The sequence below is a fragment of the Salvelinus namaycush genome, chromosome 2, assembly GCF_016432855.1.
Source record: "Salvelinus namaycush isolate Seneca chromosome 2, SaNama_1.0, whole genome shotgun sequence".
NCBI classification, from domain to species: Eukaryota; Metazoa; Chordata; class Actinopteri; order Salmoniformes; family Salmonidae; genus Salvelinus; species Salvelinus namaycush.
In genome coordinates, this window is record NC_052308.1 from 27002700 (window position 1) to 27029937 (window position 27238).

Consider the following 27238-nt stretch of genomic DNA (forward strand, 5'->3'; position numbering starts at 1 on the left):
TCTCCAAAAAGTACGATCTTTGTCCCCATTTGCAGTTGCAAACCGTAGTCTGGCTTTTTTATGGCGGTTTTGGAGCAGTGGCATCTTCCTTGCTGAGGGGCCTTTCAGGTTATGTCGATATAGGACTCGTTTTACTGTGGATATAGATACTTTTGTACCTGTTTCCTCCAGCATCTTCACATGGTCCTTTGCTGTTGTTCTGGTATTGATTTGCACTTTTTGCACCAAAGTACGTTCATCTCTAGGAGACAGAACGCGTCTCCTTCCTGAGCAGTATGACGGCTGCGTGGTCCCATGGTTTTTATACTTGCGTACTATTGCTTGTACAGATGAACGTGGTATCTTCAATGCGTTTGGAAATTGCTCCCAAGAATGAACCAGACTTGTGGAGGTCTACAATTTCTTTTCTGAGGTCTTGGCTGATTTCTTTTGATTTTCCCATGATGTCAAGCAAAGAGGCACTGAGTTTGAAGGTAGGCCTTGAAATACATCCACAGGTACACCTCCAATTGACTCAAATTATGTCAATTAGCCTATCAGAAGCTTCTAAAGCCATGACATAATTTTCTGGAATTTTCCAAGCTGTTTAAAGGCACAGTCAACTTAGTGTATGTAAACTTCTGACCCACTGGAATTGTGATACAGTGAAATACAGTGAAATCTGTCTGTAAACAATTGTTGGAAAAAGTGCGTGTGTCATGCACAAAGTAGATGTCCTAACTGACTTGCCAAAACTGTAGTTTGTTAACAAGAAATTTGTGGAGTGGTTGGAAAATGAGTTTTAATGACTCCATCCTAAGTGTATGTAAACTTCCGACTTCAACTGTATCTACAGTACCAGTCAAAAGTTTGGACACACCTACTCATTCCAGGGTTTTTCTTTATTTTTACTATTTTCTACATTTTAGAATAATGCGTGTAACGTACTGCGTTGTGCGCGTTGCTGCACCTAAAATATGAAGAAATAATAGTTTATCACATTTTAAGCTAAACGATCTGATCTGTTGCATCAGCCTCATTGCTTCTTTTCATGTAGCCTAGGCCTACTGATTGCATAATTTTGGGATCTATCATCCCACAACTGTCCCAGAGTCTGTTTGGAATAGGCTATTTCTTTCTTACACAGAACAACAAGCTGACCAATAGAATAGGTCAACTTTTCTCCTATGGGGGATATTAGATTGACATAGGCTAGTGATTTTGCTGTTCGTTACTCATCTTGTTGGCTGAGGAAAAGTAAAAGTGGCAGTTATTCTAACATCTTCAAAGTGCGCACGCAAATTCGGTTAGAAGGACACGCCGTTGCATCTTCTAGTTGCATGTTCTGTTAAGATGAATAAGCATAAATGTGATTTCTGTCATTCTAAGCATCGTGGGTGGACGCCCTAATCAGGTGACGCACCCAATTCATATGCGTCTGGTAAATGTATCAAATGTCCGCTAAATTAAAAGACTGACGGCCAAATGTCCGGCGCCACATCTTCCTAACGGAAACCCTGGATACCTGTACAGCTAACTCCCTAGCTAGCTAGATACACCTGTATAGCTAACTCCTTACTAGCTAGGTACACCTGTATAGCTAACTCCTTACTTGCTAGGTACACCTGTACAGCTAACTCCCTAGCTAGCTAGGTACACCTGTACAGCTAACTCCCTAGCTAGCTAGGTACACCTGTATAGTTAACTCCCTACTAGCTAGGTAAACCTGTATAGCTAACTCCTTACTAGCTAGGTACACCTGTATAGCTAACTGCCTACTAGCTAGGTACACCTGTATAGCTAACTCCCTACTAGCGAGGTACACCTGTATAGCAAACTCCCTACTAGCTAGGTACACCTGTACAGCTAACTCCCTAGCTAGCTAGGTACACCTGTATAGTTAACTCCCTACTAGCGAGGTACACCTGTATAGCAAACTCCCTACTAGCTAGGTACACATGTATAGCTAACTCCCTACTAACTCTAATAACCAAGTTCACCTGTACAGCTTACTCTAGTAGCTAGATACACTTGTACAGCTAACTCTACTAGCTAGGTACACTTGTACAGCTAACTCTACTAGCTAGGTACACTTATACAGCTAACTCTACTAGCTAGGTACTCTGTACAGCTTACTCTACTAGCTAGATACACTTTTACAGCTAACTCTACTAGCCAGGTACTCATGTACAGCTAACTCTTTACTACCCAAGTGTATAGCTAACTGAGATTTGTTCTCTATTATACCTTGGATCAGTCTTGTTTTCATGTTGGTTTTTGTGTAGGTGTATGGGATGGTTTCACCAAGCTGAGAGCTGAGTTCTCCCCGCAGGCTGGTGGCCACACCTACTTCCTGCCCTGGCAGCGCTACTTCCTGCGGGTGGTGGAGCAGGAGCTCCAGGCTGTGTCGTCATGCCAACTGGGTGTTCCGTACTTTGAGTGGACGGTCGACTCTGGTGATCTTTTGACCTCAGCTGTCTGGCAGGCCGAGATGTTTGGAGGGGATGGAGAGAGAGAGAGGAATGGCGAGATGGAAAGGGATGAAGAGAGGGATAGAGCGAGTGAGGGAGATGGAGAGCAAGAGAGCAACTCTGTCTCAGGCTGTGTCCCCCACCACTCCTTCCAGGGCTTGTCTGCACGGTTCCACTGGTCCCCCTGTCTACGACGGAGCTTCAACACCTCGGTCAGCCTCATGATTTTACAATTTTCCTCATGTTTTGAAGCTGTATACACTATGAAATGATTACTGTATGTCATTGCTAAAGGTCAATAAAGTGATCTTTATTTGTCTGTCATGTTTTCCTCTGACTTGTCCCTTGGTCTCAACAGGTGTCTGTGCCTGACGCGGTGAGCGTCCAGAGGCTACTGTCCCAGGGAAACTTCCTGTTGTTCTCCCAGGCTCTGCAGGGGCTGTCTGGGCTATTTAGGCTCTGGGTGGGGGGCCACATGGCCTCTCCTCTGGCCGCCTATGACCCCCTCTACCTCTCACACGCCGCTTTCATCGACAAGCTCTGGACACACTGGCAGGACAGGCACAGAGACGTGCACACTCATGAAGAAGCTCATGGGCACACTCACCAACACACCCAGTACCCGGTGAGGCAGCGTCACGTCAAGATGAAGCCGTTCGGCATTGCTCCTGATGATGTGATGTCTTCACGGGAACAACTGTGTGTGGTGTATGTACCCATAACCCTCGGAGCTCCCTGCAATGTGACATCATCACTCCTTGCCAAAAGAGGGAAGGGCCGCCACAGAGGAGCGAAAGACACTGCCAGCTATCACAGAAAGAGACAAGATACACAAAACAACCATAAACACAGCACCTATGATTACAATGCACAAGGCTATGATGGCTTTGACCACAGTGGTTACAATCGCAATGGATATGACAGACAAGGTTTCAACCGCATGGGCTGGGACCTGCTTGGTTACAGTAGGGATGGTTTGGACCGTGACCACATCGACAGAGAGGGCTATGACATTTCTGGATACAACCGCTATGGGTTTAACCGCCACAATGTTACATGGTTCGGGATGCGCTGGGATGGATTGTTTATGAGGGAGGAGGAGAGAGAAGAGGAGACTCAGGGGGAGAAAAAGAAGCAGAGTGAGGTGAGAGAGGAGAGTGGAGAGGAGGAGAGAGAAAGAGAGAAGGTTATGTCAGAACTCTTTAGCGACAGTGGCTACAGTGTTTATGGTTTCGACCCCTTTGGTTTGGACCGGGGTGGTTTTGATGCATTTGGATTTCGACCAGACGGTTACGATAAGGACAGCTGTAACTGGTTCTACAACGGACCGCACTACCTACGGTTCTACTACCACACCCAACAGCAGCTAATTTCAACCAATCAACACACTCTTAACCACATTACAAGAACCTGCTCTCCAATCACAGCCCTGCCTCAGCACTGGCCTTTGCAGGATTGGATGGCTCTGGATCAAGAGGAGAGCCGAGTCCTGATTGGTCAGTTGGAGCGGGAGTGGGCGGGGCAGAAGCATTCTGACGACTACTACACCCACAAGGTGATGTCACAGAGGGGACGGGGCATTTGGCTGCCAATCACCCCAGACAGCAGGTAACCATCGGTCAATTAGAGAGGGGATGTAAACAGTAGCCAATGAGTAGTGAATATATCTCTTTAGAGGAGAAGTTGTTATTGTATCTTCTCATAGGTTTGTGTGTGTGTTGTAGGTTTTGTTTTGAACTACACTGGTTTTCCGGTTGTCCTCTTGGCTCTGCCCCCATGACCTGCCCTGACCTCTGCCACGAAGCACGTTGTCTTGGTAACCCGATGGCTGAGTGTCGTTTGCGGAACTGTGGCTCCTGCTTTACTGAGTGGCTTGACCCAACCACCGGAGCGTACGTCATCTGCCAGGGCTGGTAACCAGTGCTGACCGGCGCCCATGTCATTCAGCGTAGTGGAAGATGACTAGAAAATGCTTTTTTTGTCATGAAAAACTAATGCAGTTCGACATTAGAGCTTTCATTACCAAGGCTGGTTACCAAGTCTGGAGTTGGACACTTTTCTCTTTCTGGAATACACTTTGATGATGGGTTGGAATGAAAGCCTGCACACCCTGTAGCACTTCCTTTGAATATTTAACTGAAGTAGGAGATATTTAGACATCAGGAGGTGTAATCAATGTACCACACTGTATTAGATAAAGGGAGTGAATGTTTCTAGTGTTCTTTGTTGCTGCTTTAACTCTTCATCTATTAAGCTGTTTACCCACCACATGATATTCACCACACACACACACACACACACACACACACACACACACACACACACACACACACACACACACACACACACACACACACACACACACACACACACACACACACACACACACACACACACACACACACACACACACACCCTGGTATTCGTAAAATGTGTCTTTGTTCTGCCATGTTCCCTATAGAAATGAAAAGGTTACTTACTTTTCAAGCAAGTTCCATCTCCACACACACACATATACACACAGTAGGCCGGTATATGTCGAATGGGTCTCTGTTCTGTCATGTTCCCTATAGAAACGACCCTGTTGGAATGTACTGTAAACATGATATTATGCCTTCAATCTCTCTCTCTCTCTCTCTCTCTCTCTCTCTCTCTCCCCTCTCTCTCCCCCCTCTAACTCTCTCCGTCTTCTCTTCATTTCTCTCTCCATCCCTACCTCTCTCTCTTATCTTCTGTCTTAATCAGTCTTTCTTTTTCTTTCCCCAGCCTCTCTGTCTACTGTCTTTGTCTCCTCTTGTTTTTTTCTGTCCATCTTTCTTTTCTGTCCGTCTTTTCTCTCTTAATTGTTTCTGATGGCATCCAGCCAACACACACACACACACACACACACACACACACACACACACACACACACACACACACACACACAGTCAGTCACTCTTATGCAGACACAAACACGCACTCATACACTCTTTCATCTTTCTGCGTTGGCCTGCCTGCTCGGATGAGTGGTGGAAATGCCTCCTGGCACAGTTGGTGGGCAGCCTCACACACACACACACATACACACACAAACTGTTGCTGTGACAAGTCAATTGTGTGTTAATGTACTCACCGGGGCAGTCTCTAACTCTGTACCACCACAGGCACCTCTGTTTATGGTTACAGCTGTAAAACATCTGTGTGTGTGTGTGTGTGTGTGTGTGTGTGTGTGTGTGTGTGTGTGTGTGTGTTTGCGTGCGTGCGTGTGTGTGTGTGTGTGTGCGTGTGTGTTATATGAGCAGCATGCTGTTGTGTCATTACTAAAGAGAAAAGCCAGATGTTCTGGAGAGAGACGGGGAGAGAGTTAGAGGGAGAGATAGTCAGAGAGAGGGAGAGAGAAGGAGAGAGAGTTGGAGGGATAGAGAGGGAGAGAGACGGAGAGAGAGAGGGAGAGTGAGTTGGAGGGAGAAAGAGGGAGGGAGGGAGGGATATCACAGAAACACACATTCCAATTACCAGGGTATTATTTATTCTTAGGTCTGATTGTTTGTCAGATGAGTAGATACTGCTGACAACTAGACACTCACCCCCCCTCAGCCCACTACCCCAGTATACCTTAAACACATCCATCATATACACACACATACTTGCTAGCATGTGGACATGGACAGATACGAGTATACAGAACAAACATACACACACCTCCCTAACCTCTCTCTCTTTCTGTCTGTAGGGTGTAAGTTGGACGGTCGTCCCTATAATTCCTCTATCAACACCATCGACGGCTGCCAGACCTGCACCTGCAAGGTGAATATGTCTGCCATACACTGACACACAGTACGTACCAACATACACTTCAACACTTACATACATTGACTAAATTATGATTCTTTGCTCTTTCTGTGGGTTGTGCTAGGAGGGTAGTATGGTGTGTTCCCCACCTTCCTGTCCCCCCCTCGACTGCTCTGAACAGGAGACACTTCATGGAGAGTGCTGCGCTCGCTGTAAAGGTTTGTATAATTCATACTCTGACAGAAGCAATCATATGTTCTTATTACTAACATATGCATGTATTTGTGATGGGTGTCTGTAGGTTGTATCCATACAGGCATCCATTACCACCACAGAGCTAAATGGAGACCATCACAAAACCCCTGTAGTCTCTGTTACTGTCTGGTGAGTCTCTCTCTCTCTCTCTCTCTCACTTGCTTCCTTTCTTTCTCCTTCTTTCTCTCTCTCTTTTGTTCTTTCTATTTCTCATAATCCACTAGAGATGGCTTCATGTGCTGACAGGAATTTACTTTTACTGTAGATTAATGTCCTGACCTTTAACTTTTGCCAGGAGGGTGTTGTTAAATGTGAGACAGAGAGGTGTAGCCCTCCATGTCGGAACCCTTCCTCCCCACCACCCAATACCTGCTGCCCAGTCTGCCATGGTGAGACACCCTGTATGCGTGTGTCTGTCTCTGTGTGTGTGTCTGTGTGTGTGTGTGCGTAGAATTGAGTATACAGTGACAGTGTGTGATTATGTGTGTTTCAGGTTGTGGAATGAACAGCCAGGACTTCCTGAATGGAGCCCAGGTCCCTAGTGTAGACCGCTGTCAGGAGTGTGTGTGTATGGTAAGACTGTGAGAGAGCTCTGTGTCTCTGTATGTCAAATATTTGTGCATACAGTATGTGTCTAAAACAGACCATGACGTGTGTGTGTGTGTTTCTCCTCTCTCTCCTCAGAATGGAGATGTCCTCTGCTCGCCTCGACCCTGCCCTGCCGTTTCCTGTCCCAACTCTGTCCGTCGCCCCGGAGACTGTTGCCCACGGTAACACACACATAAAACCTCCAGTATCATAGCTGTAGTAGCACATGTAGTTAAATATGCATCATCTTTCGCCTGTGTGTGTGTGTTCTAGGTGTGAGCAGTGTGAGTATGACTCTCAGGTGTTGATGTTCCCCTCCAGGACAGATCCCTGTCTCCGCTGCCATTGCTCTGTGAGTACTGACTATGTGTGTGCACGTGTTCAAGTCGGGAATCAGTATGGCCACAACAAAAAAGTGACATATTGGAAGTCTATGAATAGGCTGTTGAGGTGTCATTTGATGCGTTTCTCTCTATCCTATAGGCTGGAAAGTTGTCATGTGATATGTATCTCTCTTACCAATAGGCTGGAGAGGTGTCATGTGAGCGTATGGATGCATCATGTCCTCCTCTGCGTTGTAGCCACCCTGTGACGCCTAGAGGACAGTGCTGTCCCACCTGTGATCGTGAGTTCAGCCTGCCGCAGTCTTTACACTCTAACTCCTAACCTTCACCACTATCTATCCATCCCACCCCTGTGTGTGTGTCTGTCTCTGCAGAGTGTGAATACGAGAGGAGAGTCTACGTTAATGGTAACGTTTTTAACCCAGCTGGAAGTGGACCCTGTGTCCAGTGCAGCTGCAAGGTGGGTCTGAACTCACACACATAGATAGACATACACACATTGATGCACATATTAACAAACAATACATAAGTTCTGAGTGTGTGTGTGTATCAGGATGGAAATGTGAGGTGCCAAGAGGAGAGGTGTCCTCCGGTCCAATGTTCCAACCCCATCAACGACCCCCAGTTCTGCTGCCCCATCTGCAAAGGTACCACATATTATTTTGCAACAATGATAACATCCTATACATACAGAGATAAAGACAGGAATATATCTTGACATAATCAATCCTACACCCCCCCTCTCTCTGTCTCTGTCTCTGTCTCTGTCTCTCTGTCTCTCTCTCTCTCTCTCTCTCTCTCTCTCTCTCTATTTTTCTATAGTGTGTGTGTTGGAGGGGTTGAAGTATGAGGAGGGTTCTCAGTGGCAGGCCGAGGGCTGCTCCAGCTGTACCTGTCTAAACGGAGAAGTGGTGTGTACACACACACACTGTCCCCCCACTGCCTGCACACACCCCACCAAGACCACCGGTAAGACTGTGAGTGTGCATGTCTGTCTGAGTGTATTTATTTGAAATGGCTATCTTTCTTTTCCATTCTCATTCCATGATCTTTTTCCTTTCTCTCTAGGTTTGTGCTGTGCAGAGTGTGAGCGCTGTACCTTCGATCAGCGTATTTATAGCAACAGACAAACCTTTACACACCCCGACCAGCCCTGTCATACCTGCACCTGTCTGGTGAGAGGACACACACACAGCCAAACATACACACATACATAACATACTGCAACATACAATTGCATAACATGGTCCTACCCCCCACTCCCCAGGAGGGTACGGTGCAGTGTGTGAGGAGAGCCTGTCCCCCCCTGAACTGTTCCAACACACACACACCACACGGAGAGTGCTGCCCTAAATGCCCAGGTACTCTTCGCCTAAAACACACACATATATTAACACACATATATATTAACCTTGTAAATACAAAACACCTGTGTTTTCTAAGTGTATTTTTGCCTGTGTGTTTGTTCCAGACTGTTCCTTTGAGAACCGTGTGTTTGTGGACGGCGAGGTGTTCCCCAGCCCGGTGAGTGTGTGTGAGGAGTGTGTGTGTGTGTCAGGGAGGGTTGACTGCCACGCATCAGAATGCCCCCGGCCTCACTGCACCACCCCGCTCCCAGGGACCTGCTGCCAGAACAACTGTAACGGTACACACACACACACACACACACACGTAGGCATACACACACACACACACACACATATGTATAGTGTCAAACCATGTCTAAGCAAAGAACACCTTTTTGCAGGGTGTAGCTACGCTGGGAAAGAGTACCCAAACGGACAAGAGTTCCTCCATCCCACCGACAACTGCAGGACCTGCCACTGTATCGTAAGAACACACACATCAGCGCCAATGTTGAGGGTTAGCTGTAATCCAGTGTTTTGCCCATTCCAAAATGACCATCCTACTGTAGCTCAAGGTTTGAGTGACAGTCCCATATGCCTACAACCATGAACCTGTTAGGCCCATACCTTGTGTGTGTTGTAGAATGGTAACGTCCAGTGCTTGATGAGGAGGTGTCCACCGCTGGCGTGCTCCATCCCCAACCTGCTGCCTGGAGAATGCTGTCCCCAATGCCCAGGTACGCAACTACAGCCAGGTACAATGATTGACTAATTGAAATGAAAAGTAAATGTATTATTTGGTGTCATAAATGATTCTATGTGTCTGTGCAGTCCCCCCTGCTGACTGTGTGTATGAGGGTCGGCCCTACAGACACACTGAGCGTTTCTACGACCCCACTGACCCCTGTCGATCATGCCTCTGCACCAATGGGACGTCTCGATGTCAGCGCAAGCCCTGCCCCCTCGCTCACTGCTCACACCCCATACAGCAGGAGTGCTGCAGGACCTGCGACGGTACGACACTTCATACAGTTTACATAACATGACATTATACTTCATACAGCCTGCATGGCATGACATTACACTTCATACAGCCTGCATGGCATGACATTACACTTCATACAGCCTACATAACATGACATTGCACTTCATACAGCCTACATAACATGACATTACTCTTCCTACAGCCTACATAACATGATATTACACATACAGCCCACATGTGTGTGTTTCAGGCTGTCTGTATGAGGGTCGGGAACGGGCCAATGGGGAGTCGTGGGGTGATGTGTCGGACCCGTGTGGAGTGTGTGTGTGTCGCGAGGGTTCTGTCCACTGTGAGAGGAAACGCTGCCCTGCTGTCAGCTGTCCCTACCCCATACAGAGAGAGTGCTGCCTAGCCTGTGATGGTGAGACACCTTGTGGGATATTGTGTGTGTGTCTAAATCAGTCCCTGATTAGAGGGGAAGGACTAAACCCTTCTCTCCCCCCTTTTCTCGCTCTCTCTCTACAGGCTGTATGTATGGGGGTATGGAGTATCCTGATGGCTATGAGTTTCTCAGTGGAGAGGACCCGTGTCGAGTGTGTACGTGTTACGTAGGTGATGTGGTGTGTAGCCAGCTACCCTGCTACCAGGACTGCACACACCCCTACAAGCCACCCGGCCAGTGCTGCGGAGAGTGTAACCGTGCGTTCACACACACACCTCATACACACACTGTATGTCAGTGTTCCTCTAAGTAACATATTTACAATGTTTCTCCTTTAGACATGGTTTCTATGGCAATTTCTTCCTGTGACAGGTTGTTCCCATGGCAATGTGGTCCTCATCAGTGGCCAGTCAATCCCTGACCCTACTGACCCCTGCTCAGAATGTACCTGCCAGGTAACACACACACACACACACACACACTATTTAGTGTTTAATACACAATGGAAAGAAACTATACCCAAACAAGCATCAGCTAAGCTTGAACAAAAACGGAATCAGGTGCTCAACTAAGGGACTTGAAAATCCCCCCAAAATTATTATCCAAGGACACTTCGACAGGTGACTGCCCAGGAAAATAAAGAAAAAGGATCACTCTGTTTCTGCATAGATCTGAATATTTATTGACGGGACATACATTCAGGCTTCCGTTTCGGCGTAATCTCCTTCATCAGACACCTATTTGTACTTTGTATGTGTAACTTTATTTAAATATTTTTCTCTCTCTCCCACTCTCTCCTCTCTATATCTCTCTCTCTGTCTGTAGGATGGATCAGTGAGGTGTGTGAAGAAGTTGTGTCCTCCAGCCTCCTGCTCTCATCCTGCCACCAGCCCCTGTGGCTGCCCCGTGTGTGACGGTACTCTACCCGCTATAACATATCTGTCTGTCTGTCTTTATTTCTTTCTGTCTGACACTGACATTTATGTTTTTGTTCTGTGTCTATGTCTGTCTGTGTGTGTCTGTGTGTGTGTGTGTGTGTGTGTGTGTGTGTGTGTGTGTGTGTGTGTGTGTAGGCTGTGTGTTCCAGGGCTGGGCTTACGTTGATGGACAGGTCTTCCCTGGAACCAGAGGAACCTGTGATGACTGCACATGCTCAGTGAGTGGTCAAGTATCAGGGTGGGGTCAAGGTTAAGTGGCTGCGTTTGCAATCCTCTTTCTGCGCATGTGTGAGATTCTCTACTTTACAACTCCCTCCCATATCAAACACAAGCAGGACTCAGACAGGCAGTCTAAATAGCGATGTGATGCTCTTTTTTTTAATCCTCATTGCAAACATTGGCTAAGCAGGAAGCAGACAGGGAGTCAAAGTATTAGTGTTCTTTTTTTCTTTTTTTAACAGTTGTATGTTATTTGTGGTTAAAACACAGATTGTTTTTGCCCCAAAGCAATGTGTAGACTGCATTGTAAAACCGGATACATTCTGGCTACTCAAACATTTTTAGGAAACCGATGACCCAAAAAATGACTGGTTAAGAAAGTTAAATAGCTGAAGTGAGCAGTACTACCTTCATATGAGTAATACAAATGCCGTTTTTTGATTAAGGTATACTTAAATGTAATGCCCTCACTAAGCCACGACTCCAATAATTTACCAATGTGCCTTGCCTTTTCGATTGAATTGTAGAGTTACCACCCATGACTGTATTTGTTATTGACAGAGACATGGTTGTTGAATTCGTTCATTTAGTCTGGTGGCCTTCACCAAGTGAGTTCCTAGGTGAATTATTATCAGTATAATTTAACCATTACATACAGTATATCATAAGGCCTTATACAGTGGCCTGAAACTCATAGTTCACAGGGCACATCAGGCCTGCAAAATTCCACTTAAAGTAATCTTCCAACCAGGATTTCTGGAAAACCTGGGAAATTTACCAGAATTTTACAACCCTAACTATAAATCACATTATGCTGGCTTGCAAATTGATGTCTAATTCCTAAATTATATTCACCTGCAACCTGCATCCATAATAACTGCCAGGGTTAAGAACAGTGGGAGGAAACTACCTAAGCCATTTCAACTGGAACAACCATTTCAGTAACGGGTGCAAAAATTCAATGATTGGATTAATTTAGAAAAAAAATATTTATCTTAACATTTAATTAATCAATCACTCAATGTACATGCAAAAACACAGATATAAAAATTATTCAAAAAAATCTACCTCCACTGGGAAAAAAGTTAATTTGTTATCATATCTTTAAAAAATGTAGTTGGTGTGACTTCTCATTTAGTTTTGAGTCAGTACCACATAAACATTTTAAGTAATAATGACTTTTCATTAACTTTTGAGTACAACTTACTACAAGTATTTGAGTTAAAAATTCCTTGGGGTTTACAGTGTGCGTCCCGATTGTGCTACTACAGTATCCTTGGTTACAACAGAAAGAGAAGGTTGCCTACAAAATATATATATATTTTGGAACGTTCATTCAAATCGCTGCAGGTTTTTATGTCGGCTGTTCATAAATACGAGGCAGAGACGTAGGCTACATCAGGGTTTCCCAATCTCGGTCCTTGGGCCCCCCCTGGGTACATGTTTTGTTTTTTGCCCTTGCACTACACAGCTGATTCAATTAACCCACTCTTCATCAAGCTTTGATTATTTGAATCAGCTCTGTAGTGCTAGGGCAAAAACAAAACATGTACCCAGGGGGGTTCCTAGGACGAGTTTGGGAAACCCTGGGCTACATCATCATGTCCATCAAATTGGTTTATAGGAAGGGTCCAGAAGAGGGTGAGTAAAGTGAGAAACGTGAAGGGAGGGTGATGTGTGCGTAAAGTAACACATGCGCAGCCTCCGTCAACAAGTTACCGTGTGAAAAAAAGACAAATAACTGCTCCATGTCAGTTAGACATCTGATCCAATGAAGTATTTGTGTGTTCATGTTTGCATTGATATGTTGTGTGTGACGGCTGTAGATGTGTTTTCTTGTGTTTGTGTGCGTTTGTGTGCGTTTACATTTGTGTGTATGTGTGTGTGTAGAGAGGAGAGGTAGTGTGTGTGAAGCGGAGGTGTCCTGCTGTGTCCTGTCCACACCCTGCGCTGGACGGATGTGCGTGCGGTGTGTGTGATGGCTGTCGCTTCAACGGACGAGACTGTTCCAATGGCGAGCGCTTCCCACACCCCTCAGACCACTGTCAACGCTGCACATGCCTGGTACACACATACACACTTCATACACACATACACTGTATCTGTATGTGACCAACCTTCGATACTTCACTGAGATAAAACTTAAGGCTTAGACAGTAATGGGGGCTAACACAAATCTTCAGGTCCCTGGCGAGACATGATGTTATTACTATATTTGCTCTAGTTTTGGTCAATTTTTCCATGTGACTGTGTGTAGAACGGTGGTGTGGTGTGTGTGTCTGGGTCGTGCCCGCCTGTGGTGTGTGCGCGTCCTGTGATCCCTCCAGGGGAGTGCTGCCCCATCTGCAGAGGGGTGTGCCTTTACCAGGGGGAGGAGTTTCAGTCTGGGGCCTCCTTCACCACGCCCATTGACCCCTGCTCCACCTGCAGCTGTCTGGTGAGAAGACAGCATTATCTCATCCCCTATCCCTCCCTCTATCTCTGTGAAGTCTGTCTATCCTCTTATATCACTGTTTCCCAGCTGTTCCATATTTGTTCTATCCCACACCTCTGTCCCATCTTTTTCTCCCTCCGTCTTTCTCGCTCTCTCCCCCCTCTCTCTAGAACGAGGTGGTGACATGTCATAAAAAGCTGTGTCCTGTTCAATGTTCCCACCCCCTCCCCTTTGAATCATCCAATGGCTGCTGTCCACTCTGTGAGGCCTGCCTCTACGGGGGTGTGGTCTACTCTAACAGGTAGGTCTAATTCCATACACACACCCTCTGACGCCCTTACACACACACACACACACACACACACACAGTTACCCACTGACACACACACCTTCACTGTTATGTCTAGGCCCTGTGACAAGCTGGATGTCTGTAAACACTCTCCTCACTCCCCTAACAGACAAACCTTCACCCCAGCAGCCACACCCCTCACCCCAGGGCTAGGCAATCCCTGTCAGCGCTGTACCTGTGTGAGGGGGAGTGTCACTTGCATGCCCCTCTTCTGCCCCCCCACCTCCTGCCCCCAACCAATCACACTGCCAGGAGACTGCTGCCCCCAGTGTGCAGGTAAACCCACAAACTGAATGAAAACATGGAATATTTCATGTTTTCCCAAAAATCAAATCAAATCAAATTTTATTGGTCACATACACATGGTTAGCAGATGTTATTGCGAGTGTAGTGAAATGCTTGTGCTTCTAGTTCCGACAGTGCAGCAATATCTAACATGTAATCTAACAATTCCACAACAACTACCTAGTACACACAAATCTAAGTAACGGAATTGAATATATACATATAAATATATGGATGAGCAATGACATAGCGGCATAGGCAAGATGCAATAGATGGTATAAAATACAGTATATACATATGAGATGAGTAATGAAATATATGTAAACATTACTAAAGTGGCATTATTAAAGTGACTAGTGATCCATTTATTAAAGTGGCCAATGATTTCAAGTATATATGTAGGCAGCAGCCTCTCTGTCTTAGTGATGGCTGTTTAACAGTCTGATGGCCTTGGGATAGAATCTGTTTTTCAGTCTCTCGGTCCCAGCTTTGATGCACCTGTACTGACCTTGCCTTCTGGATGATAGCGGGGTGAACAGGCAGTGGCTCGGGTGGTTGTTGTCCTTGATGATCTTTTTGGCCTTCCTGTGACATCGGGTGCTGTGGGTGTCCTGGAGGGCAGGTAGTTTGCCCCCGGTGATGCATTGTGCAGACTGCACCACCCTCTGGAGAGCCTTGCGGTTGTGGGTGGTGCAGTTGCCGTACCAGGCGGTGATGCAGCCCGGCAGGATGCACTCAGTTGTGCATCTGTAAAAGTTTGTGAGGGTTGTAGGTGACAAGCCAAATTTCTTCAGCCTCCTGAGGTTGAAGAGGCGCTGTTGCTGTTGCTGTTGCTTTCTTCACCACACTGTCTGTGTGGGTGGACCATTTCAGTTTGTCCGTGATGTGTACCACGAGAAACTTAAAACTTTCCACCTTCTCCTCTACTGCCCCGTTGACGTGGATAGGGGGGTGCTCCCTCTGCTGTTTGCTGAAGTCCACAATCATCTCCATTGTTTTGTTGATGTTGAGTGAGAGGTTGTTTCCTGACACCACACTCCGAGTGCCGTCACCTCCTCCCTGTAGGCTATCTCGTCGTTGTCGGTAATCAAGCCTACTACTGTTGTGTCGTCTGCAAGCTTGATGATTGTGTTGGAGGCGTGCATGGCCACGCAGTCATGGGGAACAGGAAGTACTGGAGGGAGCTGAGCACGCACCCTTGTGGGGCCCCAGTGTTGAGAATCAGCGAAGTGGAGATGTTGTTTCCTACCTTCACCACCTGGGGGCGGCCCGTCAGGAAGTCCAGGACCAGCATAGGGTGGGGTTGAGACCCAGGGCCTCAAGCTTAATGATGAGCTTGGAGGGTACTATGGTGTTGAATGCTGAGTGCTGTCAATGAACAGCATTCTTACATAGGTATTCCTCTTGTCCAGATGGGATAGGGCAGTGTGCAGTGTTATGGCGATTGCATCATCTGTGGACCTATTGGGGCGGTAAGCAAATTGGAGTGGGTCTAGGGTGACAGATAAGGTGGAGGTGATATGATCCTTGACTAGCCTCTCAAAGCACTTCATGATGACAGAAGTGAGTGCAACTGGGCGATAGTCATTTAGTTCAGTTACCTTTGCCTTCTTGGGTACAGGAACAATGGTGGCCATCTTGTAGCATGTGGGGACAGCAGACTGGGATAGGGAGGGATTGAATATGTCCGTAAACACACCAGCCAGCTCTGAGGAGGGTTGACATGTTTAAATGTCTTACTCACGTTGGCCACGGAGAAGGAGAGCCCACAGTCCTTGGTAGCGGGCCACGTCGGTGGCAATGTATTATCCTCAAAGCAGGCAAAGAAGGCGTTTAGTTTGTCTGGAAGCAAGACGTCGGTGTCCGTGATGTGGCTGGTTTTGTCTGTGGTCTGTGATTGTCTGTAGACCCTGCCACATACGTCTCGTGTCAGAGCTGTTGAATTGTGACTCCACTTTGTCTCTATACTGACATTTCGCTTGTTTGACTGCCTTGCGGAGGGAATAACTACACTGTTTGTATTCGGCCATATTCCCAGTCACCTTAACATGGTTAAATGCGGTGGTTTGCGCTATCAGTTTTGTGCAAATGCCGCCATCTATCCACAGTTTCTGGTTAGGGTAGGTTTTAATAGTCATGGTGGGTACAACATCTCCTATTCACTTCCTTATAAACTCACTCACTGAATCAGCGTATTTGTCGATATTATTCTCTGAGGCTCACGTGACCAAAACTATCTTGAAGCGTGGATTCTGATTGGTCAGACCAGCGTTGAATAGTTCTTAACACGGGTACATCCTGTTTGAGTTTCTGCCTATAGGAAGGAGGATCAAAATGGAGTTGTGGTCAGATTTGCCAAAAGGAGGGCGGGGAGGGCCTTATATGCATCGCGGAAATTAGAGTAGCAGTGATCCAGAGTTTTGCCAGCACGAGTACTACAGTCAATTTGCTGATATAAATTAGGTAGCATTGTTCTCAAATTTGCTTTGTTAAAATCCCCAGCTACAATAAATGCAGCCTGAGGATATATGGTTTCCAGTTTGCACAAAGTCCAGTGAAGTTCCTTGAGGTCCGTCGTGGTATCGGCTTGAGGGGGGATATACACGCTGTGACAATAACCGAGGAGGATTCTCTTGGGAGATAATACGGTCGGCATCTGATTGTGAGGAATTCTAGGTCAGGTCAACAAAAGGCCTTGAGTTCCTGTATGTTGTTACAATTACACCATGCAACTATTTTGCAGGTTACGGTGCATTAGAAAACGTTCCTGTTAAACTCCCTGTGTGTTTGTATCTCTCAGTGTGTGTATACCAGGGTGAGGAGTACAGTGACAGACAGCAGTGGAATCCCAGCTCCAACCTCTGCACAGCATGTACTTGTCAGGTTAGACCATATCTCCTCTCTCTTTCTTGCGTGTGTGTGCAGGTGTCTGCGGCGTATGTGTGTGTATAATATGTGTTTGTTCCAGGCAGGGAAGGTACAGTGTGTGGGACTAGAGTGTCCTAAGCTGACCTGTATGCACCAGCTGACAGAACCAGGAATGTGCTGTCCTCGCTGCAGAGGTAAAACACCAGCTTGGGCTTTGTATTTGCCTCCCATATATTTAACTAGTTATTGGTCAGGTTTACACAATTTATCGCGCTCTGGGGATGTAAAATGTTGTGTGTGCGTGTATCTCAGGGTGTGTGTATGACGGAGAGGAGCATGCTGCGGGCAGTAGCTGGTTTGCAGACTCTACTCCCTGTATGAGCTGTATGTGTGTGGATGGAGTGACCACCTGCTCGGAGGTCCGCTGTCTGTCCCCCTGCATCAACACCATCACTGTACCTGGGGAGTGCTGCCCTGTGTGTGCAGGTAACTATAATACACACCCTGTTTACCTTCTGTGTTCCTCTGTTTAGTTCAATATCTCTGTGTGTGTTTGGTCAGACTGTGATCAGTGTCTCTGTGTGTGTTTGGTCAGACTGTGATCAGTGTCTCTCTGTTTTTGGTCAGACTGTGATCAGTGTCTCTCTTTGTGTTTGGTCAGACTGTGATCAGTGTGTCTCTTTGTGTTTGGTCAGACTGTGATCAGTGTGTCTCTTTGTGTTTGGTCAGACTGTGATCAGTGTCTCTCTTTGTGTTTGGTCAGACTGTGATCAGTGTCTCTCTTTGTGTTTGGTCAGACTGTGACCAGTGTCTCTGTGTGTGTTTGGTCAGACTGTGATCAGTGTCTCTCTTTGTGTTTGGTCAGACTGTGATCAGTGTCTCTGTGTGTGTTTGGTCAGACTGTGTGTTTGAGGGCAGAGTGTACGGTCCAGGAGACAGCTTCCACCCTGCAGATGACCCCTGTCACATCTGCACCTGCGAGGTACTACACACACACACACACACACACACACACACACACACACACACACACACACACAGCGTGTCTAGATACAGTATTGTAGCAGGTGATGTCATTGTTTCCTGTGTCCAGGTGATGCCAGATGGAGAGCAGCACCTGAGGTGTTACCGTAAGCAGTGTCCCAGCCTGGTGGACTGTGTTAAAAGCAACATCCTGTTCTCTGGACCAGACTCCTGCTGCCCTGTCTGCGCACGTCAGTACACATACACACCAGTTTAACACACACACACAAACATGCACACACACACACTCTTTTTCTCTCTCTCTCTCCCTCACTCTAAAACTTCCAGTAACCTCTATTAATGAGGCGGGGGTTGACTTATAACGGATTTAGGATCATGAAATATTGTGTGGATGAAGGGTGGATGGCAGGCTGGTTGAATAAAGAGAAACAATACTTTAAAAAATCTAAACATTTATCAAATGTATATACTGTATAGACTACATTGAGGTTTTTCTTTCATTATTTTAGGTTTCTGGCATTAGGACGTAAGCCTAAGCTTTAGGCCTAACTGTACGAGCGCCAAAGGACAATGTCAGAGTTCAATAAGAGAAAAGCTGTGAAATGAAGAGATGAAAATAAAGGAAGGGCCAGAAAAGTATTGTTTGAGAAAGATTTGGTGAAATGGTAAAAGAGGATGATGGCAGTGCCGGGCTACAGTATGTTATATGTGATGATTGTGAGGCGATATACAAATTTGACAGTCTCAAGAAGGGGACTTTAAATAGGCCTATGGCACATCAAGGGAACTTCCTACTGATGGGTTAAATGGAAACTGAAATCTGGACATTGACTGTGGGTCTATAACCTCTCACATAGCCTTAATATTAACTTCTGCAGAATTAAGCATTTCTTGCTGTAAAATTATACACTATCAAGGCAATTTTTACTCAGGAACAGGAGTGGAGAATTATTATTTATTTATTTCAGCGTCTTGAGAGAATGTGAATGCACATTTAGATACCTTCTGTAGAGATGCTATTTTTATCAGCATCATAAAAGCTAATAGTATTTCAACCACAGAAAATATGCATCCAAGCCAAACTGAAATCTTATCCAAAACATGTTGGGTTGTTTTCACAGCTTTCTATTTCCTGACAACCGGTCAAACTGATGTCATTTGGAAATTTTCCACCTAATTATTATATATATTTTTGTTATTGCATGTTCTCCCCGGTCCCTAAACGTCTTTGCTCCACAAAAGAAGCAGAGATGATAGAGAACTTTACCGATGTCAACTAGCATTCATTCTATCAATTCATGACATTATTCTGGTGAGCAAAGGTTTATTTAGTCTACAAGGGCAACATACTTATATAATGACAGAAGAGAAGCTGCATGTATCTAATTAAGTTGACTAACAAATAGCCTACCAATATGTTGTAAATTATAAGCAGACATAAATCTAAATCAGTCCAAAAAAATCCTCCACCCTCTGTCAAAATATTGTTCCGCCGTCTCTGACTGTAGCCTACAGGACATGTTTCTATATTAACGAGTTAGGGTTGGGTTCGGGCCTCAGAATTTCACTTTATCACATATAGTTGGGCAGTTGCGGATGGGTTATTAGCAATTGCGGGCGGGTGCGGGTGAACAAACAGATGACCCGCGCAACACTAACCTGTGTGTGTGTGCACGCATGTGTGTAGAGCCCCTCAGTAACTGCACGGCCACTCTGATCGGTAACGAGGTCCTGGCTACAGACGACCCCTGCTTCACCTGCCAGTGCAAGGTACCATGGCAACAACCCCTGACCTGTGTTTGTTTGTCTGTTTAAAGCTGTATATTGTCTGTAGGAGTAGTGGTATAATAATATAAAACTGTGTGTTGGACTAGTGATATATAACCTGTATCCCTGTGTGTTGTTGCGTTGATCAGGACCTGACGTGGACGTGTCTACACCAGAGCTGCCCCCCTCTCAGCTGCCGCCCTGAAGAACACCACACACCCCCTGATTCCTGCTGCCCCGTCTGTGACGGTACACGCTCAACCCTACCCCCTTTTTGTACACCCTAAACCCCATCTCTTAAACACCAAACCTTAACCTCGAAACCCTGTGTGGTCAAGTGTGTGTGTGTTTCTTTCAGAATGTGTTATCGAGGGTGAGAAGAGGCATGTGTCTAATGGTGAGAGCTGGACAGACAGTGAGGATGAGTGCGTCACATGCACCTGTAATGTAAGTTACACAAACACACAAGCACACACACAAACGTGCGCTAACGCACTCACAGAATCACACAAATGGCACAAATTTCCATTGTTTTTTGTGTGTGTATTCTAGCTGGGTTACATTGAGTGCAGTATAGAGGAGTGTGTTCCTGTGGAGTGTGAGCAGGGCCTGGTCAGAATGAAGACTCCTGGAAAATGCTGTTACGAGTGTCAAGGTACCACTTCTACAGTACTCGCTAACCACTAATATATATATAACTATGCAATGGCCTCCCGAGTGGCGCAGTGGTCTAAGGCACTGCATCGCATTGCTAGCTGTGCCGCTAGAGATTCTGGGTTCGAGTCCAGGGCCTGTTGCAGCCGGCTGCGACCGGGAGACACATGGGGCGACGCACAATTGGCCTAGCGTCGTCTGGGTTAGGGGAGGGTTTGGCCAGCAGGGATGTCCTTTTCCCATCATGCACTAGCAACTCCTGTGGCGGGCCGGGCGCAGTGCACGCTGACACGGTCGCCAGGTGTACGATGTTTTCTCCGACACGTTGGTGCGGCTGGCTTCCGGGTTAAGTGGGCATTGTGTGAAGAAGCAGTGCGGCTTGGTTGGGTTGTGTTTCGGAGGACGCAGGCTCCCGACCTTCACCTCTCCCAAGTCCATACGGGAATTGCAGCGATGAGACAAGACTGTAACTACCAATTGGATACCACGAAATTGGGGAGAAAAAGGGGTAAAAAAACTATGCAATATCCCCACTACACAGCTAAACTGTTTATATACCACTACATTGTGTGTGTGTGTGTGTGTGTTTCAGACTCGGGGGTGCAGTGTGTGTACCAGGGCTCTGTGTACCAGTCTAATGAACAGTGGGAAGTGGATGAGTGTACCAGCTGTACCTGTGTGTTTGGAGACGTACACTGTTACAGCCAACGCTGTCCTCCACTAGGCTGTGCAGCGGTCAATATAACACACACTTGTCTCTCTGTGTACTGTCTAGTCTCTCAGTGTTCTGTTTGGTCTCTCAGTGTTCTGTATGGTCTCTCAGTGTTGTGTCTGACTCAGTGTTTCATATGTTCTTTCGGTGTTCCGTATGTTCTTTCGGTGTTCCGTCTGGTCTCTTAGTGTTCTTTTTGGCTTTTAGTGTTCTGTCTGGCCTCTCAGTGTTCTGTCTGGTCTCTCAGTGTTCTGTCTGGTCTGTCAGTGTTCTGTCTGGTCTGTCAGTGTTCCATCTGACTCTGTGTTCTGTGTTCTGTCTAACTATGTGTTCCGTTTGACTCTTGTGTGTAACAGGATGAGACTCCTGCTGTGATCCCAGGTGTGTGTTGTCCCCACTGTATACCACGGCCAGCCACCTGCGTAGCGTTTGGGGATCCCCACTACAGGACCTTCGATGGCCGCATGCTCCACTTCCAGGGGGCCTGCACTTACATACTGTCTCAGGACTGTGACGGAGGGGACTTCAGGTACAAAGCAATGCATTTTCTGTTAACAAGATTCATGCAAGGTTTGGTATTTGGTTGATTTGAACTAATTTGTGTACACCTGTGCGTGTCCAGTATCCATGCGACCAATGATGACCGTGGTCGAAAGGGAGTGTCCTGGACCAAAGAAGTAACTGTTTTCATAGGAGATGTGGTAGTGCAGCTACTCCAGGACTGGGTCGTTAGGGTGAGTGGGTTTCTGGTTGTGGATGTTCTAGCAGCGAGCCAATCAGAACATGTGTATAGGAGGTGAGAGCCAATCTGAGCTGAGGTGTTTTTTATTCCAGGTGGACTACAAGGTTGTCACCCTGCCTTTCCTCAAAGAACCATACATCTACCTGGAGCGCCAGACAAATACCATCCTACTCAACACTAATATAGGACTAAAGGTATGAAAACTACTATCTATTTACTCTAAGTTGTCTAAACCCTTACCTGTGATAACTCTTACATGTCTGAACTCCTCAGGTGTTGTGGAGTGGGCGGTCCCACCTGGAAGTGAGTATTCCGGGGTCGTATAAAGGTCACACCTGTGGTCTCTGTGGCAACTTCAACAACTACCCCCAGGACGACCTACGAACCCCTGCAGGAAAAGTCAGTCAATCAGAGGCCGACTTTGGAAACAGCTGGAAGGTGAGTGAGTGTGTGTCTGTCTACTTTGTAGGTAGAGTGTTAACCACAACTCCTGTAGTTGTGTAAAATGACACCGGAGAGGAATGCAGATGTTTTACGTGTCCCCAACCGATTGTGTTTTTTTGTTTGTAACTTATTTTTTTACTTATTTTGTACATAATGTTGCCACTACCGTCTCTTATAACCGAAGATAACTTCTAGACATCAGGACTGTGATTATTCACCACGGACTAGCAGAATCCTTTTTTTCCTTTCACGAGTCTGAAGAGCCCAACGAGAAGGATATACTGCTTTCTCGGGAACAGACCCCAATGATCTGCGTGAAGAGGAGGTGGAGAAAAAGGGGCCGGAGGGCGGGCTGCCTTCTGAGAATTGGTAGGCGATCGAATAAACCCCCACTTCCTTCCATTCTGCTAGCAAACGTGCAATCTTTCGAGAATAAAATCGATGACCTACGCGGAAGATTAAACTACCAACGGGACATTAAAAACTGTCATATCTTATGCTTCACGGAGTCGTGGCTGAACGACGACACTATCAACATACAGCTGGCTGGTGATACGCTGTACCAGCAGGACAGAACAGCGGCATCTGGTAAGACAAGGGGCGGCGGACTATGTATTTTTGTAAATAACAGCTGGTGCACGATATCTAAGGAAGTCTCGAGCTATTGCTAGCCTGAGGTAGAGTATCTCATGATAAGCTGTAGACCACACTACCTACCTAGAGAGTTTTCATCTGTATTTTTCGTAGCTGTTTACATACCACCACAGTCAGAGGCTGGCACTAAGACAGCATTTAATGAGCTGTATTCCGCCATAAGCAAACAAGAAATCCTAGTAGCCGGGGACTTTAATACAGGGTAACTTAAATCCGTTTTGCCAAATTTCTATCAGCATGTTAAATGTGCAACCAGAGGGGAAAAAATTGTGGACCACCTCTACCCCACACACAGAGACGAATACAAAGCTCTCCCTCCATTTGGCAAATCTGACCATAATTCTATCTTTCTGATTCCTGCTTACAAATTAAAAGCAGGAGGCACCAGTGACTAGATCAATAAAAAAGTGGTCAAATGAAGCAGATGCTAAGCTAAAGGACTGTTTTGCTAGCACAGACTGGAATATGTTCCTGGATTCCTCCGATGGCATTGAGGAGTACACCACATCAGTCATTGGCTTCATCAATAAGTGCATCAATGACGTCACCCCCACAGTGACCGTACGTACATACCCCAACCAGAAGCCATGGATTACAGGCAGCATCGGCACTGAGCTAAAGGCTAAGGCTGCCACTTTCAAGGAGCGGGACTCTAACCCGGAAGCTTATAAGAATTCCCGCTATGCCCTCCGACGAACCATCAAACAGGCAAAGGATCAATACAGGACAAAGATCGAATCATACTACACCGGCTCTGACATTCGTTGGATGTGGCAGAGCTTGCAAACCATTACAGACTACAAAGGGAAGCACAGCCGAGAGCTGCCCAGTGACACAAGCCTACCAGACAAGCTAAACTACTTTGATGGTCGATTCGAGGCAAATGACACTGAAACATGCATGGGAGCACCATCTGTTCCGGGAGACTGTGTGATCACGCTCTCCGCAGCCGATGTGAGTAAGACTTTTAAACAGGTCAACATTCACAAGGCCGCAGGGCCAGATGGATTACCAGGACGTGTACTGCGAGCATGCGCTGACCAACTGACAAGTGTCTTCACTGACATTTTCAACCTCTCCCTGTTTGAGTCTGTAATACCAATGTTTTAAGCAGACCACCATAGTGCCTGTGCCCACGAACACTAAGGTAACCTGCCTAAATGACTACAGACCCGTAGCACTCACGTCTGTAGCCATGAAGGGCTTTGAAAGGCTGGTCATGGCTCACATCAACACCATCATCCCAGATACCCTAGACCCACTCCAATTTGCATACCGCCCCAACAGATCTACGATGATGCCATCTCTATTGCACTCCACACTACCCTTTCCCACCTGGACAAAAGGAACACCTATGTGAGAATGCTATTCATTGACTACAGCTCAGCGTTCAACACCATAGTGCCCTCAAAGCTCATCAATAAGCTAAGCACCCTGGGACTAAACACCTCCTTCTGCAACTGGATCCTGGACCTCCTGACGGGCCGCCCCCAGGTGGTAAGGGTAGGTAACAACACATCCGCCATGCTGATCCTCAACACGGGCCCCTCAAGGGTGCGTGCTCAGTCCCCTCCTGTACTCCCTGTTCATGGTCAGGCATGACTCCAACACCATCATTCATTTTGCCGATGACACAACAGTGAAAAAGAGGACCGAGCACGCCCCATTTCTCATCGACGGGGCTGCAGTGGAGCAGGTTGGGAGCTTCAAGTTCCTTGGTGTCCACATCACCAACAAACTATCATAGTCCAAGCACACCAAGGCAGTCATGAAGAGGGCACGACAAAACCTATTGCCCCTCAGGAAACTAAAAAAATTTGGCATGGGTCCTCAGATCCTGAAAAGGTTCTACAGCTGCATCATCGAGAGCATCCTGACTGGTTGCATCACTGCCTGGTATGGCAACTGCTCGGCCTCCGACCGCAAGGCACTACACAGGGTAGTGCGAACGGCCCAGTACATCACTGGGGCCAAGCTTCCTGCCATCCAGGACCTTTATACCAGGCGGTGTCAGAGGAAGGCCCTAAAAATTGCCAGACTCCAACCACCCTAGTCATAGACTGTTTTGTCAGCTTACGCACGGCAAGCGGTACCGGAGCACCAAGTCTAGGTCAAAAAGGCTTCTTAATAGCTTCTACCTCTAAGCCAGAAGACTCCTGAACATCTAATCAAATGGCTACCCAGACTATTTGCATTGCCACCCCCCTTTTTTCAACGCTGCTACTCTGTTATCATCTATGCAGTCACTTTAATAACTCTACCTACATGTGCATACTACCTCAACTAACCGGTGCCCCCGCACATTGACTCTGCACCGGTACCCCCCTGTATATAGTCTCGCTATTGTTATTTTACTGCTGTTCTTAATTACTTGTTAGTTTTATTTCTTATTCTTATCTGTATTTTTTAAAACTGCATTGTTGGTTAGGGGCTCTTAGGTAAGCATTTCACTGTAAGGTCTACACCTGTTGTATTCGGCACATGTGACTTATAAAATTTGATTTGTCAGAGCAGCCATACACAGACCCTGGTATCGCTATCTCCCCCTGTAGGTGGGTAGTGGTAACAGCAGCCTGTCATGTCGGCCTGGGGAGGATATTGACCCCTGTAAGGCAGCAGGCTACCAGGCCAGGAAGTCGGCTAATGCACGCTGCAGGTAACACACACACCAGACTTTTCAAAAACATTAGCTGCGCTTGAGCTTGCCTGCTAGATTGATTGATTGACCTTTGTTCCTCAGGGTTCTGAAGTCTGCAGTGTTCCATACCTGCCACCACTTGGTGGCTCCAGAGCCCTGGTATGCAGCATGTGTCTATGACCTGTGTGCCTGCGGAGCCAACGCTGACGAGTGTCTGTGTGATGCCCTGGAGGCCTACGCAGCGCAGTGCAGAGAGGCTGGGGCTAGACTGTCCTGGAGGAGCTCCTCACTGTGTGGTAAATACAAACACAAAACCACAGTATAAAACATTATTTTACCACAGTAAAGGGCCCCATCTCTCTGTGTTGACATCTGTCCCTGCCCATTTCTCTCTCTCGATCTAGCGGTGGGCTGTCCAGTGGAGCGTGGTTTCGTGTTTGATGAATGTGGTCCCCCATGTCCAGTGACCTGTGTTAACCGTGACGTGCCACTAGGGGTGATAGAGAGCCACTGTTTTAAACCCTGTGTGCCCGGCTGCCAGTGTCCTGCTGGACTGGTATTACACAACAACCACTGTGTACCACCAGAGACATGCCCCAAGATCATACATGGCAAGTCCTAACACACACCCACACACATTCCTAAGGACTGCATGGACCTCTCGCAACTCTGACAGTGTGAATGAACTGTCTGAAGAGGTATCTCACTCACCTGTGGACTTTGTTGTTTTTTATTAACATTCTGTGAAGCTGAATTCATTTTGATCAACATTGTAATGAATGCTCTGTATTTTATGACTGTACTGTTAAGTGTTTGTGATGTGACCACTCTGTGCCTCTAACGCTCAGGGTAGGGCTGCTGATACACTATTGTGCTCTGCAGGGATGTAGTGGGAAAACACTGTTGAGAAAATAAAAAGGTGGGTTAACAGTGTTAACATGTTGTTACACTCCACTACATCCCAGGTGCTTTTACTGTATAAACCTCATTCTCTGTTGTATCCACAGGGAATTATTTGAATATATTATGTTTCTTTGTCCCTTAATGTAGGTATTATGTGTTATGCCAGACTACACAGACTTACAATATTGGACACATTCCCTCTGCCATTTCACAACAAATAAAGATAACTATCCAACGTGTGGTTTTTGGGCGTGTTTTAATACATTGTACAGGCCAGGGGAACTAATTGCTCCTAGGTGAGACCAGTAACATGGTCAGGTGTCAACTGTCTGATTGAGGCTGACAGACAACTTTTACTGTTTCCTGGTAAACAAATCCGTCTGTTGTCGGGGCGACTGACGTAACCATGCCAATAGTGTGTATAATTCATCAGTCTATGGCGTAAACATGGAACAGCTAAGAC

General features: G+C 46.6%; 1 protein-coding gene across 1 annotated transcript in view; it reads left to right on the forward strand.

Moving 5' to 3' along the window:
* The window catches only part of LOC120020912 (kielin cysteine rich BMP regulator), a 43158-nt gene extending 16156 nt beyond the window's left edge, over window positions 1-27002 (forward strand). Inside the window, exons 6-48 of the mRNA XM_038964537.1 lie at window positions 6166-6239; window positions 6349-6442; window positions 6526-6608; window positions 6775-6868; window positions 6973-7052; window positions 7164-7249; window positions 7341-7419; window positions 7593-7692; window positions 7786-7871; window positions 7965-8058; window positions 8234-8380; window positions 8480-8586; window positions 8679-8772; window positions 8883-9056; window positions 9159-9241; window positions 9401-9494; window positions 9589-9771; window positions 9993-10163; window positions 10268-10441; window positions 10557-10639; window positions 11010-11100; window positions 11258-11340; window positions 13232-13405; window positions 13599-13778; window positions 13946-14076; window positions 14234-14400; window positions 17210-17292; window positions 17378-17471; window positions 17590-17763; window positions 18177-18259; window positions 18371-18491; window positions 19949-20031; window positions 20178-20277; window positions 20387-20475; window positions 20581-20683; window positions 21275-21417; window positions 21751-21923; window positions 22017-22128; window positions 22229-22330; window positions 22410-22574; window positions 25787-25890; window positions 25975-26168; window positions 26277-27002. Coding sequence (XP_038820465.1) covers window positions 6166-6239; window positions 6349-6442; window positions 6526-6608; window positions 6775-6868; window positions 6973-7052; window positions 7164-7249; window positions 7341-7419; window positions 7593-7692; window positions 7786-7871; window positions 7965-8058; window positions 8234-8380; window positions 8480-8586; window positions 8679-8772; window positions 8883-9056; window positions 9159-9241; window positions 9401-9494; window positions 9589-9771; window positions 9993-10163; window positions 10268-10441; window positions 10557-10639; window positions 11010-11100; window positions 11258-11340; window positions 13232-13405; window positions 13599-13778; window positions 13946-14076; window positions 14234-14400; window positions 17210-17292; window positions 17378-17471; window positions 17590-17763; window positions 18177-18259; window positions 18371-18491; window positions 19949-20031; window positions 20178-20277; window positions 20387-20475; window positions 20581-20683; window positions 21275-21417; window positions 21751-21923; window positions 22017-22128; window positions 22229-22330; window positions 22410-22574; window positions 25787-25890; window positions 25975-26168; window positions 26277-26494 — 5147 coding nt within the window. The 3' untranslated portion in view covers window positions 26495-27002. The remainder of the gene's footprint in view (window positions 1-6165; window positions 6240-6348; window positions 6443-6525; window positions 6609-6774; window positions 6869-6972; window positions 7053-7163; window positions 7250-7340; window positions 7420-7592; window positions 7693-7785; window positions 7872-7964; window positions 8059-8233; window positions 8381-8479; window positions 8587-8678; window positions 8773-8882; window positions 9057-9158; window positions 9242-9400; window positions 9495-9588; window positions 9772-9992; window positions 10164-10267; window positions 10442-10556; window positions 10640-11009; window positions 11101-11257; window positions 11341-13231; window positions 13406-13598; window positions 13779-13945; window positions 14077-14233; window positions 14401-17209; window positions 17293-17377; window positions 17472-17589; window positions 17764-18176; window positions 18260-18370; window positions 18492-19948; window positions 20032-20177; window positions 20278-20386; window positions 20476-20580; window positions 20684-21274; window positions 21418-21750; window positions 21924-22016; window positions 22129-22228; window positions 22331-22409; window positions 22575-25786; window positions 25891-25974; window positions 26169-26276) is intronic.
* Window positions 27003-27238: the final 236 nt, after the last annotated feature.